The sequence below is a fragment of the Sus scrofa genome, chromosome 4 (genome assembly GCF_000003025.6).
Source record: "Sus scrofa isolate TJ Tabasco breed Duroc chromosome 4, Sscrofa11.1, whole genome shotgun sequence".
Taxonomy (NCBI): domain Eukaryota; kingdom Metazoa; phylum Chordata; class Mammalia; order Artiodactyla; family Suidae; genus Sus; species Sus scrofa.
This window is the reverse complement of record NC_010446.5, coordinates 287,193-302,537: the sequence shown is the minus strand read 5'-3', so window position 1 is coordinate 302,537 and position 15,345 is coordinate 287,193. Positions and strand designations below refer to the sequence as shown.

At 65.6% G+C, this 15,345-nt stretch overlaps 3 protein-coding genes across 21 annotated transcripts; 2 read left to right on the top strand and 1 right to left on the bottom strand.

Moving 5' to 3' along the window:
* GPT (glutamic--pyruvic transaminase) lies at positions 40-4,791 on the top strand. Of its 7 annotated transcripts, none has more exons than XM_005662808.3 (13): positions 40-842; positions 1,416-1,520; positions 2,006-2,171; positions 2,317-2,406; positions 2,480-2,588; positions 2,771-2,904; positions 3,020-3,263; positions 3,393-3,472; positions 3,551-3,687; positions 3,809-3,983; positions 4,085-4,240; positions 4,333-4,445; positions 4,519-4,791. In XM_005662808.3, the coding sequence occupies exons 2-13, from the start codon at positions 1,477-1,479 to the stop codon at positions 4,607-4,609; spliced, it is 1,539 nt and encodes a 512-aa protein (XP_005662865.1). In that variant the 5' UTR covers positions 40-842; positions 1,416-1,476; the 3' UTR covers positions 4,610-4,791. The 7 variants fall into 7 exon arrangements, with proteins under 7 accessions (XP_005662865.1, XP_013851846.1, XP_005662863.1 ...); XM_013996392.2 differs by having other exon boundaries at positions 1,899-2,171; XM_005662806.3 differs by lacking the exon at positions 1,416-1,520.
* MFSD3 (major facilitator superfamily domain containing 3) lies at positions 6,583-8,831 on the top strand. Of its 6 annotated transcripts, none has more exons than XM_021090519.1 (5): positions 6,588-7,678; positions 8,003-8,150; positions 8,238-8,362; positions 8,457-8,543; positions 8,617-8,831. In XM_021090519.1, the coding sequence occupies exons 1-5, from the start codon at positions 6,997-6,999 to the stop codon at positions 8,694-8,696; spliced, it is 1,122 nt and encodes a 373-aa protein (XP_020946178.1). In that variant the 5' UTR covers positions 6,588-6,996; the 3' UTR covers positions 8,697-8,831. The 6 variants fall into 6 exon arrangements, with proteins under 6 accessions (XP_020946180.1, XP_020946178.1, XP_020946176.1 ...); XM_021090517.1 differs by having other exon boundaries at positions 6,590-7,678; positions 8,428-8,543; XM_021090520.1 differs by having other exon boundaries at positions 6,593-7,678; positions 8,457-8,537.
* RECQL4 (RecQ like helicase 4) lies at positions 8,909-15,332 on the bottom strand. Of its 8 annotated transcripts, XM_021090415.1 has the most exons (24): positions 15,194-15,332; positions 15,096-15,129; positions 14,867-14,967; positions 14,499-14,639; positions 13,995-14,143; positions 13,545-13,814; positions 13,355-13,454; positions 13,153-13,279; positions 12,941-13,048; positions 12,702-12,833; positions 12,524-12,616; positions 12,308-12,444; positions 11,848-11,931; positions 11,585-11,764; positions 11,332-11,511; positions 11,147-11,261; positions 10,774-11,036; positions 10,425-10,695; positions 10,221-10,350; positions 9,985-10,142; positions 9,729-9,909; positions 9,498-9,648; positions 9,260-9,368; positions 8,910-9,177 (listed from the first exon to the last, which is right to left on the bottom strand). In XM_021090415.1, the coding sequence occupies exons 1-24, from the start codon at positions 15,275-15,277 to the stop codon at positions 9,053-9,055; spliced, it is 3,423 nt and encodes a 1,140-aa protein (XP_020946074.1). In that variant the 5' UTR covers positions 15,278-15,332; the 3' UTR covers positions 8,910-9,052. The 8 variants fall into 8 exon arrangements, with proteins under 8 accessions (XP_013851844.2, XP_013851840.2, XP_020946074.1 ...); XM_021090414.1 differs by having other exon boundaries at positions 12,308-12,414; positions 13,545-14,143; positions 15,194-15,293; XM_013996391.2 differs by lacking the exon at positions 13,545-13,814 and having other exon boundaries at positions 15,194-15,292.

Sequence of the window (15,345 nt, the reverse complement as noted above, 5' to 3'; positions counted from 1 at the left end):
CTGCAGCTCGCCTGGGGTGCCCGCCCCTGCGTGGGTGTGAGGCCCACGGCCTCTGGGCAGGAAGCCCTTGCTGCACCCTGCCCCCCAGCCTCCTGGAGGCCTCTTTGGAACTCCTGGCTTTCTTGAGGGAACAGGGAGCTTCGGAAGGACGCTCCTTGAGGGCCGGGGATGGGGGTGTCTGTGCTGCAGGGGCGGGGCTCCTGGCCTGGAAGGGAAAGGCGATTTTCCAGGCCTCTTGGGCCAGAGCCAGAGGGGCAAAGCAGTACAAGGCCAGCGTCAGAAACCTCCCTGGTGGGGCTGGGCCCCCCATTCCTGGCATGCAGCCCCAATCCTGAGGCCTGGCTGCCAGCTTCCGCCCCCTGGGCTGGCAAAGAAGGCCAACAGTTGGCTGCTCAGGCTGGGAGCTGACCAGGCACGCTGTCAGGATGATGGGGCCCCTTAGGGGCCTCACATTGGAGGGCTAGGAGCACTGCCGCTCATCTGACCCTGGCAGGCTACTTGGCATAGCCACCAGCGCTGGGTGGCATGGGCTCAGGTCACCTTCTCTCCACCGGACACGGGCCTGGTCAGCTGGGTGCCCGCAGGCCCGCCCTTGCCTGAGCATCAGTGGTTGGAGAGGTGTCCTCAGCAGGGCTGGGGACAGGCTACTGGTTAAATTTAGAGTGTGGGGTGGTGCCGCTGCCCAACTTCCACTTGCCATCACAGCTGCCACTTCAGTCCTGCTGCCAGGGGGCAGGCGGGGGCTGGCTCTGCCTGGGCCGGGCCCATATTAACCTGTGCTCAGGCCTGGGCGGCCTGGGGGCCTGAGGTGGAGCTGAGCAGAGCGGAGCAGGAGGTGCAAGGTGAGAGGCAGGCTGCCCAAGCTCTGGGTGTTTCCTCTCTGGCCAGCAGCAGCAGCAAAGGAGCCCACTTCCCAGGCCTGACCCGCTGCCCACAGCTCAACTCAGTGGAGGGGCCGGCTCCCTGACCCTCAGCACAGAGTCAGACCCTGACGCTGGGGTAGCCACCCCTGGGCATGGCCTATCAGCTCCCTGCAGGGCTGGTGGAGGTGGGGCCCTGAGGGCTTATCAGGGCTTGCTTCCCACTCTCTCCACCAATTGGGAGCAACAGGGAAGGGGAGCTTAGGTCACCCTGTGTGTGTGTGTGGCCCCAAGGGCGGCCCCAGGCTGGCGGCATGTTTGGCGAAAGGGCAGGACAGCAGCGCAGAGCAGCTGAGGTGTCCAAGGGCCCCGAGAAGGCTCCGAGCAGCCCTGCCTCCTCCCCCAGCACCCCAGCCCCAAGACTCCAGCTCTGCAGTGCTGCTGGGGGACCAAGGACCAACCACGGGGCTCTCGCAGCCCCTGGGCCATGGTCCCCAGCGCGGGAGGGGCCAGATGGAACCTGTGTCTGATCGCCTCACTTCCCTCCCCCGACAGCCCCAGGATTCTTGACGCCTGGCTCAGTTACCTGGGAGACAGGCTGGTGGCCCAAGCAAAGATGGGGGGTCGGAGAGGGCTGGGCCTCGGCCGAGCCCTACTGGGGTAAATCTCCAGAGGCCCCAGGCCTCGTTCTCCCTCCCGGGCTCAGCCCTGCCCTACTGTGCCAAGCCCTCGGGGTGCTCAGCCCACCTCCCCTCCCCCAGGCCGTCTCTCAGGAGCTGCCGGAACCTTCCGTCTGTCCCTACCCCCCGTGTGGGTCTCCTACTCCCCTGTCATGGGGACACTGGGCGGGCACTGGGCCTCACCCCAAGCCCCACCCGCCTTCTCACCCACTCCCTGTGGCTCCCCGGGGGCAGGACTGTGCCCAGACGGGTGGGGCGGGGCCTGCCGGTCCCTCTCCTTCTTCAGCCTGTTCTCCGGCTCAGTGGAGCCAACAGGCTGTGGTGAGGCGGGGCCCCTCTTACTCTGACCCCTTCCCAGGCTCCCCCTTTCCCAGCCCTGGCCCACCAAGCCTGGACCCAGCTTCCCTCATCCCCACTTCCGGATCCTGCGGCCTCCTGAGCCTGCTTCCTGCCCGGTCTGAGCAGGGTCATGGCCTTGAGGGCAGGTGGCCACAGCCAGGCTGCCATGAACGGGCTGAAGGAGAAGGTGCTAACGCTGGACTCCATGAACCCCTGCGTTCAGAGGGTGGAGTACGCGGTGCGCGGCCCCATCGTGCTACGCGCCCTGGAGCTGGAGCAGGAGCTGCGCCAGGTATGGCCCGGGGCCCCACCACTGCCTCCAGGGGGCACCTGGGCAGCTGAGTTCCCCCCCCTCCCCGCCCCCAGGGCCACATGGGACAAGGGCCTTGGAGAAGTGACATGGTCCATTCTCATTGCCCACACGCCCTCCTTGCCAGGGGGTAAAGAAGCCCTTCACTGAGGTCATCCGAGCCAACATCGGGGATGCCCAGGCCATGGGGCAGAAGCCTATCACCTTCCTGCGGCAGGTGAGGCTCAGCACTGCCCTTTGCCCTCCCCTGTCTGCCCCTGTGCCCTGGCCTCAGCGCCCGCTCCTCCCAGGTCCTGGCCCTCTGCATCCACCCTGATCTCCTGAACAGTGCTGACTTCCCGGAGGATGCCAAGAGAAGAGCACAGCGCATCCTGCAGGCGTGCGGGGGCCACAGCCTGGGTGAGTGTGGGAACCAGCCCAGGCCCTGGCGATGGGCAGGGGCTGGAGAGAGGCTGTCCCAGGAGAAGGGCGGGCTGGCCCGCCCGCTGGAAGGGGCGGTCTCTTCTGCGAGGGGCCTACCTCACCCCTCAGACCCCTCACCCTCCATCCCCACCCCCCTCCTGCCCTGTCCCCTGGCCCAGGGGCCTACAGCATCAGCCCTGGCATCCAGATGATCCGCGAGGATGTGGCTCGGTACATCGAGCGGCGCGACGGAGGCATTCCCGCAGACCCCAACAACATCTTCCTGTCCACGGGGGCCAGCGACGCCATCGTGGTAGGCCGGGGCCAGCTCGGGAAGCCACCGTGGCTCCCAGGGCGTGGCGGAGCGGGGCGGGTGCAGCCCTCGGCCCCGCCAACCCCGTCCCCTCCCTCCCTCCCCCCACGCGCAGACCGTGCTCAAGTTGCTAGTGTTCGGCGAGGGTCGCACGCGCACGGGCGTGCTCATCCCCATCCCTCAGTATCCACTCTACTCCGCCGCGCTGGCCGAGCTCAACGCCGTGCAGGTGGACTACTACCTGGACGAGGAGCGCGCCTGGGCGCTCGACGTGGCCGAGCTGCGGCGCGCGCTGCGCCAGGCGCGTGACCACTGCCGTCCCCGCGCGCTCTGCGTGATCAACCCCGGCAACCCCACCGGTGCGTTCCCTCCGCCGCCCCCAGCCGCGCGGCGCCGCGCCACGCCGGGTCAGCCTGCCCCTGATCGCCCCGCGGAGAGCAGTGCGCCCTCTCGGCTCACCCCGGACCTGTCGCGCCTCCTTGCCCCAGGGCAGGTGCAGACTCGCGAGTGCATCGAGGCCGTGATCCGCTTCGCCTATGAGGAGGGGCTCTTCCTGCTGGCCGATGAGGTGCTGGCCGGGGCGCCCGTGGGGGAGGGCATGGAGGGCAGCGGCGGGCCCCCGGGTGACGCCCGTCCGCCCGTCCAGGTGTATCAGGACAACGTGTACGCCGAGGGCTCGCAGTTCCACTCGTTCAAGAAGGTGCTCACGGAGATGGGGCCGCCGTACGCGGCGCGGCAGGAGCTCGCATCCTTCCACTCGGTCTCCAAGGGCTTCATGGGCGAGTGCGTGCGGGCCGACGGGCGGGGACTGGCGAACCTCGGCCACCGCCCGACCCGAGGTGCCCTCGGGGCCGTTCGTTCCTTTCCTCCCGGCCCTGCCTCGACGCCCGCCCTTGCCTCGCAGGTGCGGCTTCCGCGGCGGCTACGTGGAGGTGGTGAACATGGACGCCGCGGTGCAGCAGCAGATGCAGAAGCTGAGGAGCGTGCGGCTGTGCCCGCCTACGCCGGGCCAGGTCCTGCTGGACGCGGTGCTCAGCCCGCCCGCGCCCTCAGACCCCTCCTTCGCGCAGTTCCAGGCGGTGAGTGGGCGCGGCCGAGGGGGTCAGAGTCGCGGGCACGCGAGGGCTGAGGGCGCCGAGCCCCCGGCCCGGCCTGACCAGCCCTCCCTCCACGGCCGCAGGAGAAGCGGGAGGTGCTGGCCGAGCTGGCGGCCAAGGCCAAGCTCACTGAACAGGTCTTCAACGAGGCTCCCGGCATCCACTGCAACCCGGTGCAGGGCGCCATGTACTCCTTCCCGCGCGTGCAGCTGCCCCCCCGCGCCGTGCAGCGCGCTCAGGTCTGGCGTCGGGCGGGCGGGGCCGCGGAGGGGCGGGGCCGCGGGGGGCGGGGTCCGAGGCGTCCCGCCCTGACCAGCCGCCCCGCCCCCAGGAGCTGGGCCTGGCTCCGGACATGTTCTTCTGCATGCGCCTTCTGGAGGAGACTGGCATCTGCGTGGTGCCTGGGAGCGGCTTTGGGCAGCGCGAAGGCACCTACCACTTCCGGTGAGGCCCGGCCGGTGCAGCCCCTCCCCGCGCCCCGCGGCGCCCCATTCGCTTACCTTCTCCCCCGTTTTAGGATGACCATTCTGCCCCCCATGGAAAAGTTGCGGCCCCTGCTGGAGAAGCTGAGCCAGTTCCACGCCAAGTTCACTCTCGAGTACTCCTGAGGACCCCGCTGTGCGCCCGGCCGCGCCAGCGGGCACGAACGTGGACTGACAGGGCCCAGGGCCCTGGGGGCGATCTCCGGGGCGCTCTGCGCTTGCTCCCGGGGCCTGCGGGGCTGGGCCTCTGTCTCTCGGCAGGCCCCGAATAAAGCTAAGACAGCTTGGCTGCTTGGAGGCCGTGTGCACACCCGTGTCCACTCCTGACTGCCTTTCCGCATCGTCTTCTGTGCAGGCCTGGGGACTCGGGAGGAACTGTCAAGAGGGCTTCCAGAGGAGGTGACCTTCCTACAGACACAGCACCTCTGCTGGCTGGGTCTCCACCATGGTCCTCTGGTCTTGGTGCAGAGATCTGCAAACGTTGCTAAGAGAACGGAGACAAGCAAGGAGGGGTGGAGGAAGGTACCAGGCGAACGGCAGCTCCTCAGGGGGACCCCGGAGTTGTTAGCGGTGAGGAGGGGACCGCAAAAAGAAACACAGGAGAAGGGTCCCAGAGTGTAAGCCTTTCCTGAGAAAGTCACAGAAAGCTGTGTCCCCTGTCCTGGCTGCATTCCCCTGCTGTCCACCTTGTCCCTGGCAGCCTAGGGAACATGTTAAGCCATAGGGTGGACTAGGCTGCATGGGGTGAGTAGCAGGAAACGGGGGACCATGGAGTTCCCATCATGGCTGAATGGTAACAAACCTGACTAGTATCCATGAGGACGTGAGTTCAATCCCTGGCCTCACTCAGTGGGTTAAGGATTCGGAGTTGTCCGTGAGCTGTGGCATAGGTGGCGGATGCGGCTTGGATCTGGTGTTGCTGTGGCTGTGGTGTAGGCCAGCAACCGTAGCTCTGATTCAAACCCTAGCTGGGAACTGGTGTGGGTGCCGCCCTCAAAAGACAAGCAAATGAACAGAAAAACTCAAGGGGTCGTGAGGGCTCAAAGAGGGAGTCTTGGTTTTCCTAACTGGGCAAATGGCAGTGGTGCGCTTGTGGGACCGCAGGAGGAGCAGCGGTGCCAAGAGCAGGGACAGGAGGAAGAGCAAGCCCAGCTCCTTTGCCATGTGGTGGTCCCAGTGTGGTGTGCGTGACGTCCCTGTGCTAACACAGTCCGTGGCTGGGAAGCCATGAGGGGGCAGCCCCTCCCAAGCTGGAGCACTGGAGGGCCGGTTTGGGGGAGGAGAACACCTTAGATGCTTAGGAGGAGGTGCCCTGTGGAGCGCTGGGCCGGGGGACACCTGGACAGCCAGGTGCGGGGGCGACCTTGTGTCCTTGAACCTGGAACACGGGGATGAGCAGGCCAGACACCGCCGTGGATCCCTGTCCAAACGGGCCTCTGTGGTGGGCATTGCAGTCCCCATTTTATAGGTGAGGAAACCTGGGCCCCCCACCTATGCAGAAATGACAAGAAACTCAAAGTGGCCTCAGCAGGGGAAGGAGTGTGTTGGATCAAGTGCCTGTGTGTTGGTCTAGGGGGTGGGCCAGCTTCATGGAGCCACAGGCTCCGAGACAGTACTGGCCAAAGCTCCAGCTCTGCCCATGCTTCACTACCTCCTCTGGTCCTCAGGCACCCCACATGGCACAGCTCTGGGCAGGAACGGCTGTGTGAGACCGCTCACGAAGCTCACGTTTCCCCTCAGATTGGCCTCTCCCTCAGCCAAGGTTGGCTGGAGCCAAGCTGGCCCCACATAGGCTCTCCTGGCCTTGTCACTGGACACTAGAGGGCGATTCCGGCAGCAGCTGGCTGCATCCTGTGCTGAACTGCGGCTCAGACTTCTCCCAAGAACTTCCTCCCTTTCACCACCTTCTGCAGGCTGGGGAGGGCACTGAAACCAGCGGGTGAGGGGTCCAACAGCAGAAGCACAAGAAGGTAGTGGCCTTAAGAGGCCAACTCCTCTGCAGGCGCCACTGAGCGACCCAGTGGACACTGCAGCCACCAGGCTCCAGGTGAGACACTAGGAGGCACTTTCTGGGTCCAGCCAGTCTTGGGACTGGATCTGTTAACTCTGCGAGGCACCTGGCTGGGCCGCGGGTTTCGAGGCTTCTCACCCTGGAAGCTGGTGCCCCTGGCGCCAAAGCTGACCCCGGCCGCCGCCAGGTTGACCACCGGGGGCGCCCGAGGGCGGCTGGCACTCTAGCCCGCTCGCGCCCTCTATGGCCACCGCGTCTCTCCGCGGCGCCTGCGCGGCCCGGTCCCGAGCCGGGCGGCGAGCACCGCCGTGGCCGACTCGCGGTCCTTCCGCGTACTGACGCCCCCGAGGACGCCAGCGCGCAGGTGCCGACGCCAGCCTTAAAAAAAATCTTGGCCAGACCCCACGCCGAACCGCCCAGCCCCCTCTGATCCCACCGCGGCCGGGCCTGGAACCCAGCCCCAGCCACCAGAGCCTGGGCCCATGTCCCCGCTCTCCTGGCCATGCACGGGAAGCTGCTGGTGCTTGCCAGCCTCTACCTGGTGCAGGGCCTGCCCTATGGGCTGCAGTCTGGCCTTCTGCCGGTGCTGCTGCGGGCTCGCGGTCTGTCCCTGACACACGTGGGACTGGCCAAAGTGCTGTATGCACCGTGGTTGTTCAAGCTCGTGTGGGCCCCGCTGGTGGACGCTCGGGGCTCTCCGAGGGCCTGGCTGACGCTCAGCACAGCAGCTCTTGGCCTCTTGTGTGGGTTGCTGGCAGCTCTGCCTCCTGCTGAAGCTGGCCAGTCTGGGCTGCCTCTTACTGTGGCAGGGCTACTTCTGCTACTGAACTTGGCTGCAGCTGTACAGGATGTGGCCTTGGACACACTGGCGATGCAGCTCCTGGAGCCGGCAGAGCTGGGGCCGGGCAACACGGTGCAGGTGGTGGCTTACAAGCTGGGGGCGGTGCTGGCTGGGGGTGGACTGCTGACCCTCTTGCCCACCCTCTCCTGGCCCCTGCTCTTTCTGCTCCTGGCTGCCACCTATTGGCTGGCTGCTGCCCTGGCTTGGGCTGCACCGGCCCTGCAACAGCTTCCTGCGCCTCAGCCATCAGAACCCCGCCGACACACGCTGCACCTTCAGCAGCACTTGCTGGCCGTGCCTGGGACCCTGTGGATGGCAGGTTTTGTGCTCTCCTACAAGCTGGGTGAGTAGGGGCGGGAGCCTGGGGGAGCTCCAGGTGGGTCCCCATGACTATGGGGCCCATTTGTGGGACTGCCTTCCTTCTTTCTGGAGTACGACTTGCAGGCTGGAGCCCAGTGGCCTCGCTTCTTGTCCGGCAGGTCCAGCTCCACAGCTGTTGAGCTCCAGCCACACTGCCCCCTGCCAAAGCCTCTCTACTCCCTGCTGACCCTGAGCTCAGCCAATGCCCAGCCCCAGCTTCTGGCACCTGTAGCCTGAGGCAGAAGCAGGGTTGGGGAAGCACAATGGAGAGGGAAGCAGGCTGCCCCTGCTGATTTTCTCTTTGCAGGTGAGCAGGGCACCAGCAGCCTGTTCCCACTCCTCCTGTTGGACTGTGGCGTCTCTACCCCAGAGCTGGGGCTGTGGAATGGCGTGGGCGCTGTGGTCTGTTCCATTGTGGGCTCATCTCTGGGTGGCGCCCTGCTGGCCAGGCACCGGTGCGTCCCCCTCAGCTTGCCCTGCCTGCCACCCCCCCACCCCTACCTTCCCCACCCCCTCTGACCTACCCAGTCTCCCCACCCCAGGCAGCCACTGCCCCTGTTGAGGTCACTGCTTCGGTTCCGTCTTGGGGGCCTGGCCTGCCAGACTGTCTTGGTTTTTCATCTGGATGCCCCTGGGGCCAGGGTGGGCCCTGGCACAGTCCTGAGAGGTGAGAGGTTGTCCATGGGGGGAGGAGCCTAGAATCCTGAGCCCTGCTGACCTCAGCACCCCCAGGGGCAGCCTTGCTGAGCCTGTGTCTGCAGCACTTCCTGGGAGGCCTGGTCACAACCACCACCTTCACCCTGATGATGCGCTGCAGCCAGTTGGCACCCAGTGCCCTGCAGGTGAGGGTACGTGGCTGGGACATTCGGGCCACGGGACTGGAGTCCAAGCAGGTCCTGACTGATCTCCACAAATCTCCAGGCCACACACTACAGCCTCCTGGCCACTCTGGAGCTGCTGGGGAAGCTGCTGGTGGGCGCGCTGGCCGGAGCCTTGGCTGACAGCCTGGGGCTGCGCTTCTGCTTCTTCCTCTTCCTCGCTCTCTCAGCCACACCCATGCTGTGCCTAGGCCTTGCACCCAGCACGCTGGCCTGAGCCGGGTGGCTGGCCTTGTCAATAAAGTGGAGTGGACCCGAGGCCTGTGTCTGGACTGAGATGTGCTTGGTTGTCCTCAGACTGTGGGGTTGTCCCCACTGGAAGGAAGGTCCCTAAAAAAGACGTGAGCATCTTTTATTCTGCTTTAAGGCCTCCTTGCCCCCGCGCCCCGGCAGTAGGCTTTGTCCAGAGGGGCTACACAGTGTTCTGGCCGCCGATGCCTCATCTCTGCTGTGCTGACACGGTCCCCCCAGCAGGCCACTCAGCGGCCCCACAGCAGGATCTCCTCTGTGGCCAGGTGCATCAGGGCGTGGAAGTTCAGGTGCAGGTATTTTCTCCAGAAGCGCCGGTCCCGCCCGTACACCTGGGCTGGATAGCGGGGACTCCCTGCGGTGGACAGAGATGTGGCCCTGGGGACTCTGGCTGCCAGCCCCTGCCTTTCTCCAGGCTGTGCCTCCCAGGTCCTCACCAATGCCGTGGAAGACGCGGGCTACAGCCCTGCCTGAGAACTGCTGCTCAGGCCACGAGGACAGCAGGTGGCGGATGTCCCGTCGGATCTGAGCCTCCCAGTCCTGGAGCTGCCCGTGGGGGACACATCAGTCTTGCCGCGGCACAGGGCAGGGAGTGAGTGTGTACCCGTGTGCGCACAGTGCACGCACGCTCATGCCTGCCACGGCCTGACCTTCCCTGGAGATCCTGGCACTCACCGTGGCCTGGCCTGGCTCGGGGCCCTGCTGGTCCATGCCCTCTGGACCTGCTTCCTCTTCCTCAAAGTAGCGGCGGAGCAGGGCCTTGAGCCTGCCACTGCGTTCCTCATCGGGCTGCTCCAGGCACGGCCCACAGCTGGGGAAGGCCACGCTGGGGTGGCATGGGCTAGTTAGGTCTGCCCACCTGGGGGTGGGTGGGGTGGCCCAGGCCCCGCCCACCTCCTCCAGCACCTGTGAAAAGCCCAGTAGGTGTGGTGCAGGCGGGCCAGGGCTTCTCGCTCTCGGGCCTGCACGCGTCCATGTAGGAAGTCACAGATCTGATCCTTCTCCTGGGCGGTCAGGTCCCCGGGGGAGCGCAGGTGGAAGGCTAGCACCTTGAAATCCACTAGCACCCCCGTGCCCCGAGGCAGACCTGCCAGACAGGGTGTTAGACATGGGCAGGTGGGCAGGTAAGCCCACCGCAAGCAGGGCTGGGGGGCAGGCGCACCTGTCCTGGGCTCCGGGTCCCACTGTAGCTGCCGGAGGGCCCGCCGCACGGGGGCCAGCTCCCAGCCCATGGAGTCTGCCAGCTCCACCACATCGAACTCCACAGAAGCTGTGTTCTCAGGGCTCTGCTGGGCTAAGCACGCAGCCAGGGGAGGACACCTGAGCCAGGGAAGGGGGCATGTGATCGGAAGCCTGGTCCTTGGTCCCTGTCCCCAGCCCAGGGGGAAGTGTAGTCACCTGCGGGCCAGGGCCTGGAGCTGGGTGGGGCCCCCAGGGCAGCGCAGGTGGCAGCGGGCATAGGTGGGTTCCAGCAGCTTCAGCCAGCGCTGTGGGTGCAGCTCCAGGTAGCAGAGCAGGGTCTCAATGGCTAGGGGCAGAGCAGGGCTCAGGGGACGTGGGGACATGGGGACGCCCCGGCCACACACGGCCCCTGTTTCTCACCCTCCTCGGGCACATCCAGGGCCTGCACCATTGGCTGCACTGGGAGTGCCCGCTCGTGGCCCGGGCACCGGGCTGTGAGCTCCACGTGGGGGTGGTCGGCATCCCAGGGGACTGTGGCCGCCGAGCTCTCCTGGCTCTCGCCTGGCTCAGGCACCAGGGGCTGCTGAGCGTGGCCGCAAGCAGGGAACACGTGCTGCACCAGCTTCTTCACGGCGAGGAAGTCGATGGCGTCGGCGTGCACATGTCTGCGCAGCTCCCACAGGTCCTCAGCCTGCAGCAGAGCAGCCACCGTGAACGAAGGGCTGCAGTAGGGGGGGGCGCTGGGCAGCTCCAGCGGGTGGATGCTCACCTGGGGCCTCAGGAAGAGGTGGCAGTGTGCGGGCTGCCCGTCGCGCCCAGCCCGGCCCACAGCCTGCACGTAGCTCTCGAAGCTTGGGGGCAGCCCCAGATGAAGCACGGCCCGCACGTCTGGCCGGTCCAGCCCCATCCCGAAGGCAACCGTGGCCACCACCACCCGTAGCCGGCCCTCCATGAAGGCCCGCTGCACCCGCCGCCTCTCCCGGCTGCACATGCCTGCATGGTAGGCTTCAGCCACGGCCTCTGGGGCCCAGCCTGCAGGGAGAGGCACAGATGGTCAGGTGGGGAGCGTGCCTACAGCGGTCTTGTGGGGCACAGCCCTGCCCCGCTACCCCAACCTCCGGGTCCCAGGGCCCAGGTCTCACGCAAGCAGGTGCGCAGCAGGGCAGCGACACGCTCGGTGTCCTCTCGCCTGTTGCAGTAGATGATGATAGAGTCCAGGGCACAGAAACGGTCACTCTGCAGCAGTGTCACCAGAGCCTGCGAGAGAGCACGGTCTGTCTCTGCAGCCAGGCAGCAGGACCTTGGCTGGGCCCCTGTACCCACTTACCTGGTCTGGGTCCCTGTCCATGGACACAGAGAGGTGCAGGTTGGCAGGGATGGTGCCTTGCCCCCTGAGGACAGACTCTTCAGCCACACCCAGGTGCTGAGCCACGTCGAGGGCAGTGCTGCGCGTGGCCGTGGCCGTGAGACCCAGGAAGCAGCTGACACCCACGCGTTCCCGTAACACCTGCGTGGAGGCGGGTGGTAAGGACAACCACCCCACCTTCCCTGGCCCACTCACCGGTCCCCTCAAGGCTTACCTTGCAGACTCGCAGGTAGCAGGGCCGGAAGTTGTGAGACCACTGAGAGAGGCAGTGGGCCTCATCGATGCAGGCGAAAGCAACCGGGGGCAGCTGGGTGAGGAAGGCAAGCCCCGCTGCTCCTGCCCCAGCCAGCGCCTCTGGCGACAGCATCAGCACTTGTACCTGGGCTGATCGAGCCTGAGGGTGGCAAGGTCAGGACAACTGCACAGGGCCTCCAGGGGACTGCTCCCTCTGCCCATCTGGCCCTTAGGCCCCCTTACCTTCTGCAGGGCAGAGTTCCGCTGCTTCTTCGACATCCCTGAGTGGATGCAGGCCGCCTTCAGGCCTGGGGGCAGGCCAGACACCTGCAGATACAGGAGCATGATGCCACCCACCCTGGCCCTTCCCCACACAACTCTTAGGATGGTTTGGCCTGCCAACCACTGCTCTCTCAACTTCGGGCCCTCTGAGGAGAAGAAACCTAGATCCTGGGTCCCACGACTCAGGGTTCAGAGCCACCTGCGGGCCTGATGCAGGAGCACCAGGAATAGACAGGTAGTGGGGGGGGGGTGTCATTCCCCCAGTGCCGTTCCTCCTGTTGGGGGGCCTGGGGCTGTGAACAGCCAGGCTCTCTGCAGCGCTGGGTGGGGCAGAGCAAGAACCAACAGCCCAAGTAGGTTGACGGAGCGGTGGCTACCCATTCTCACCTTCTGCATGTGCCCAGGGGCCCTGTCCACCCACCTGGTCATCCATGAGTGACATGAGGGGAGAGATGACCAACGTGAGGCAAGGGCTTCTCCGGGAGTAGAGCAGCGCAGGGAGCTGGTAGCACAGAGACTTGCCACCCCCTGTGGGCAGCACCAGCAGTGTTGACATACCTGGATGTTTCTGAGGGTCAATAGTGCCACCCTGTGGCCGGCCTTGGCCCCACCACAGCCCCCTGCCAACCAAACTGACCAGACAGGATCCGCATGACCACGTGCTCCTGTCCAGGGTTGAAGGCTTGGTGCCCCAGCTGCTCCAGGGCCTGGAACACCTCGGCTGGGGTGTCTGCAGGCACAGGTGTCAGGCGGTATGGCCCCGAGACGCCCCCACCTCCTCAGTAAAGGCACTGGGATGGTAGGTGGCTACTCACCTGCCACCTGCCCTGACGGTCCCAGCGGGTAGAGTGGGGGCACGGGAGGAGGTGGTGGACAGGGCGCCCTGGGCATAGATGACTGCATGGGCACTGACAGCTCAGGCCCTGCAGGCTCTGTGTCTTCCTCACCTGCCAAGAGCAGACAGGACAGGGTAGCACAAAAGCTCCAGGCTGGTCTGGGCTCATCCCGGAAAGGAGGCCACTTGCTCCAACCTCTTGTCCGCTCCTTCACGCACCAGGAAGTTGGCAGCAGGTGGTGCCCGTTCTCTGGGGTACTTCCTCTAACATGGGCAGAGTCCCTGTGTCATCCTCATCCTTGCCACCCTCCTTCTGAGGGGCAGGCTCTGGACCAGAGGTAGGGAGTTAGTAGGGCTTTTTGCTGGAGACAGAACTGCCTCCCCTTCCAAGCAGTGTGGGCTCAAGCAACCACCCAAGGCAGAGGCCTCACCTGGTTGAGGGCACTGGGATGCCCAGTGACCGAGCTGCCCACACCGGAAGCAGGAATCCTTGGCTGTGGCCCTGGGTTGACCACCCCCAAAAGACTCTCCTTTCTTCTGCCACTTCTGCTTCCACACCTGGCAGGGACACAAGAGAGTCACAAACCGAGAAGTAGGATGAGTAAGAGGGAACACCTGGCACCACCTCCTTACCTGCCTGCGGAGGAGCCTGCTACGTGGGGCCAGGCCCCGCACATAACGCTTCTGCTTCATGTTGAGCCGCACATAGTTCCCCCTGTCCTGGATGGCGGGTCTAGAAGAGATGCACAGGTGGGCTGTGCGCGATGCCCACTCGCCTTGACTTAACGGAAGGCAACCCCGCTTGGGGCCAGAGCAGGGATACCTGGAGGTGGTGGGGTTGCTGAGGGGCTGTGCCCGCACAGGCTCCTCTAGACAATCTTCTGTGTGCCCTGCAGCTGCAGCGCCCTCAGGTGGGGGTCCTCCTTGGTTACCATCCTGCTGGGGCTGTGCAGGGCTCCCCTGCAGCTCCCAACTCAGTCTCCGCTTCTTGCCTTGACTGTTACCAGGCTGGGGACTGCCTGCACTGACACCAGCTGCTTGTGGCGCTGGAGCCTCTGGGCTTAGTAAAGGTACCTTGGGGCCAATGCTGGGACTGAGTACACACGGGACACCTGAAGTCAGCTGTGACTCCTCTGCATCCCCGCCAGGCCCGCGGGCCCTGGGGACCCCCGGAAAATCTGGGGTTCCACTGTGACACCGCTGCAGCCAGCCAGGGTCTAGGGAGCTCAGCCGCAAGCTTAGGGATGCCCTCAGCTCCTGGAGCCGGCCTGACCTCAGCTGGGTCCTGGGAAGCTGGGAGGGCACCTTGCCGACTTCTTCTGGAGAAATGAGGGCAGCCGCTGTGCCTGGAGACCCTGGGGAGGACTTCTTGGAGAAGGGTGTTCGTTCAAGCCGAGGTACTCGGCCCAGGGCTGGCCCGGTCTGGGAGGGAGACAGGCAAGCAGGAGCTCAGGCCCTTGGGCTGCCGAAGCCTGAAACCTGCTGGAGTCTCCACCGTAACACTTGGGTGAGAACAAGACTGACAGGTGAAGAAAGGAAGCTGAGAAAAGGCTGCCCTGAACTCTTCCGAGGAGTGGTGCCCTGGTTAACGCTGGAGTTGTGTGTGTGCATGTGCAAGCTGATGAGCTTGTGTGGAGGAGTTCACAAGGACGGGTACCTGGTGATCTGCCCTGGGGCAACAAGCAGCTCTGGAGATAGGTTCGATGTACTGCCTGCCCAACCTCCCCCCCTTTTTTTAACTCAAAAAATTTTTTCCTGCCCAACCCTCACTCCTCACCTGCAGGCTGTCCTTTAGGTTGGCCTTAAGCCTCTTCCCATAGTCCTGCACAGATCCCTGAGGGATCAGCCTTGAGGTAGAATGGGGAGTCTGGGTCGCAGCCCGATTCAGGTGGGGCCCCCAGCAGCTGGGCTCCAGCGTCTGCAGGATGAGACAGTACTGACCTAAACTACGGAAAAACCGGCGTGGGGCCAGAGGTGTCTCCAGCCACCTCCCGCACACCCGCGCCCTGAGACCTGGGGGGGGCAGGGCAGGCCTTGCTCCACCCTCTCCATCCTCCCCCCAAGTTCTGTGTCCTGGGCCACGGCTCCTCGTGGCACCGGCGTACAGGGAGCTGAACGAGAGGTTCAGATGTCCAGCCCGGGTACCTCTTCGGCCGCCGCGGAAAGCGAACGCCCCAAGCTGTTAGGCCTGACGTCGCCGGCCTGGCCCAGGGTCTCCTTCAGAGCGCGGTACTCCCGGTAGAGCGCTGAGAGCGGGGTCAGGGGAGTCGGTGTTCAGGAGTCAAGACTCCGGCGGGGGTGCGGGCCGCTCGTTCACCCACCAGCCCCCGCCCGCGTCCCCAGGGCTCCCTCCGCCCCGCGCCCGCGCGCTCACCGCGGGTCTCCTCTGGCGCCGCCTCCACGTCCTCCTGTAAAGGGAGCGCGTTAGTCTGAGGCGGCACCCTCAGCTCCCCGCCCATGGGTAGCCCGCACCTGGCCCGGCCGCCGCCCGCGCTGCCGCCGAAACGCGCGCTCCCAGGCCTGCAGACGCTCGCGTATATCCCGCAGCCGCTCCATGGCAGCCCCGCTTGCCGCGCCCAGCGAATCTCCCGCCGGGAGGGCGACGCCGGCCGCCAGCCAATGGG

Excerpts from the sequence above, each read along its gene's own strand:
- GPT (XM_021090477.1), top strand. The coding sequence starts at position 1,477 with ATGGGGGGTCGGAGAGGGCTGGGCCTCGGCCGAGCCCTACTGGG. Across the intron at positions 2,905-3,019 it reads GGGCCAGCGACGCCATCGTG|ACCGTGCTCAAGTTGCTAGT; the intron begins GTAGGCCGGGGC and ends CCCCACGCGCAG. Across the intron at positions 4,446-4,518 it reads GAAGGCACCTACCACTTCCG|GATGACCATTCTGCCCCCCA; the intron begins GTGAGGCCCGGC and ends CCCCCGTTTTAG.
- RECQL4 (XM_013996385.2), bottom strand. The coding sequence starts at position 15,277 with ATGGAGCGGCTGCGGGATATACGCGAGCGTCTGCAGGCCTGGGAGCGC. Across the intron at positions 14,144-14,498 it reads ACCTAAAGGACAGCCTGCAG|ACCGGGCCAGCCCTGGGCCG; the intron begins GTGAGGAGTGAG and ends TCTCCCTCCCAG. Across the intron at positions 11,932-12,307 it reads TGTCACTCATGGATGACCAG|GTGTCTGGCCTGCCCCCAGG; the intron begins GTGGGTGGACAG and ends CTGTATCTGCAG.
- MFSD3 (XM_021090517.1), top strand. The coding sequence starts at position 6,997 with ATGCACGGGAAGCTGCTGGTGCTTGCCAGCCTCTACCTGGTGCAGGGC. Across the intron at positions 7,679-8,002 it reads TGTGCTCTCCTACAAGCTGG|GTGAGCAGGGCACCAGCAGC; the intron begins GTGAGTAGGGGC and ends TTCTCTTTGCAG. Across the intron at positions 8,544-8,616 it reads CCAGTGCCCTGCAGGTGAGG|GCCACACACTACAGCCTCCT; the intron begins GTACGTGGCTGG and ends ACAAATCTCCAG.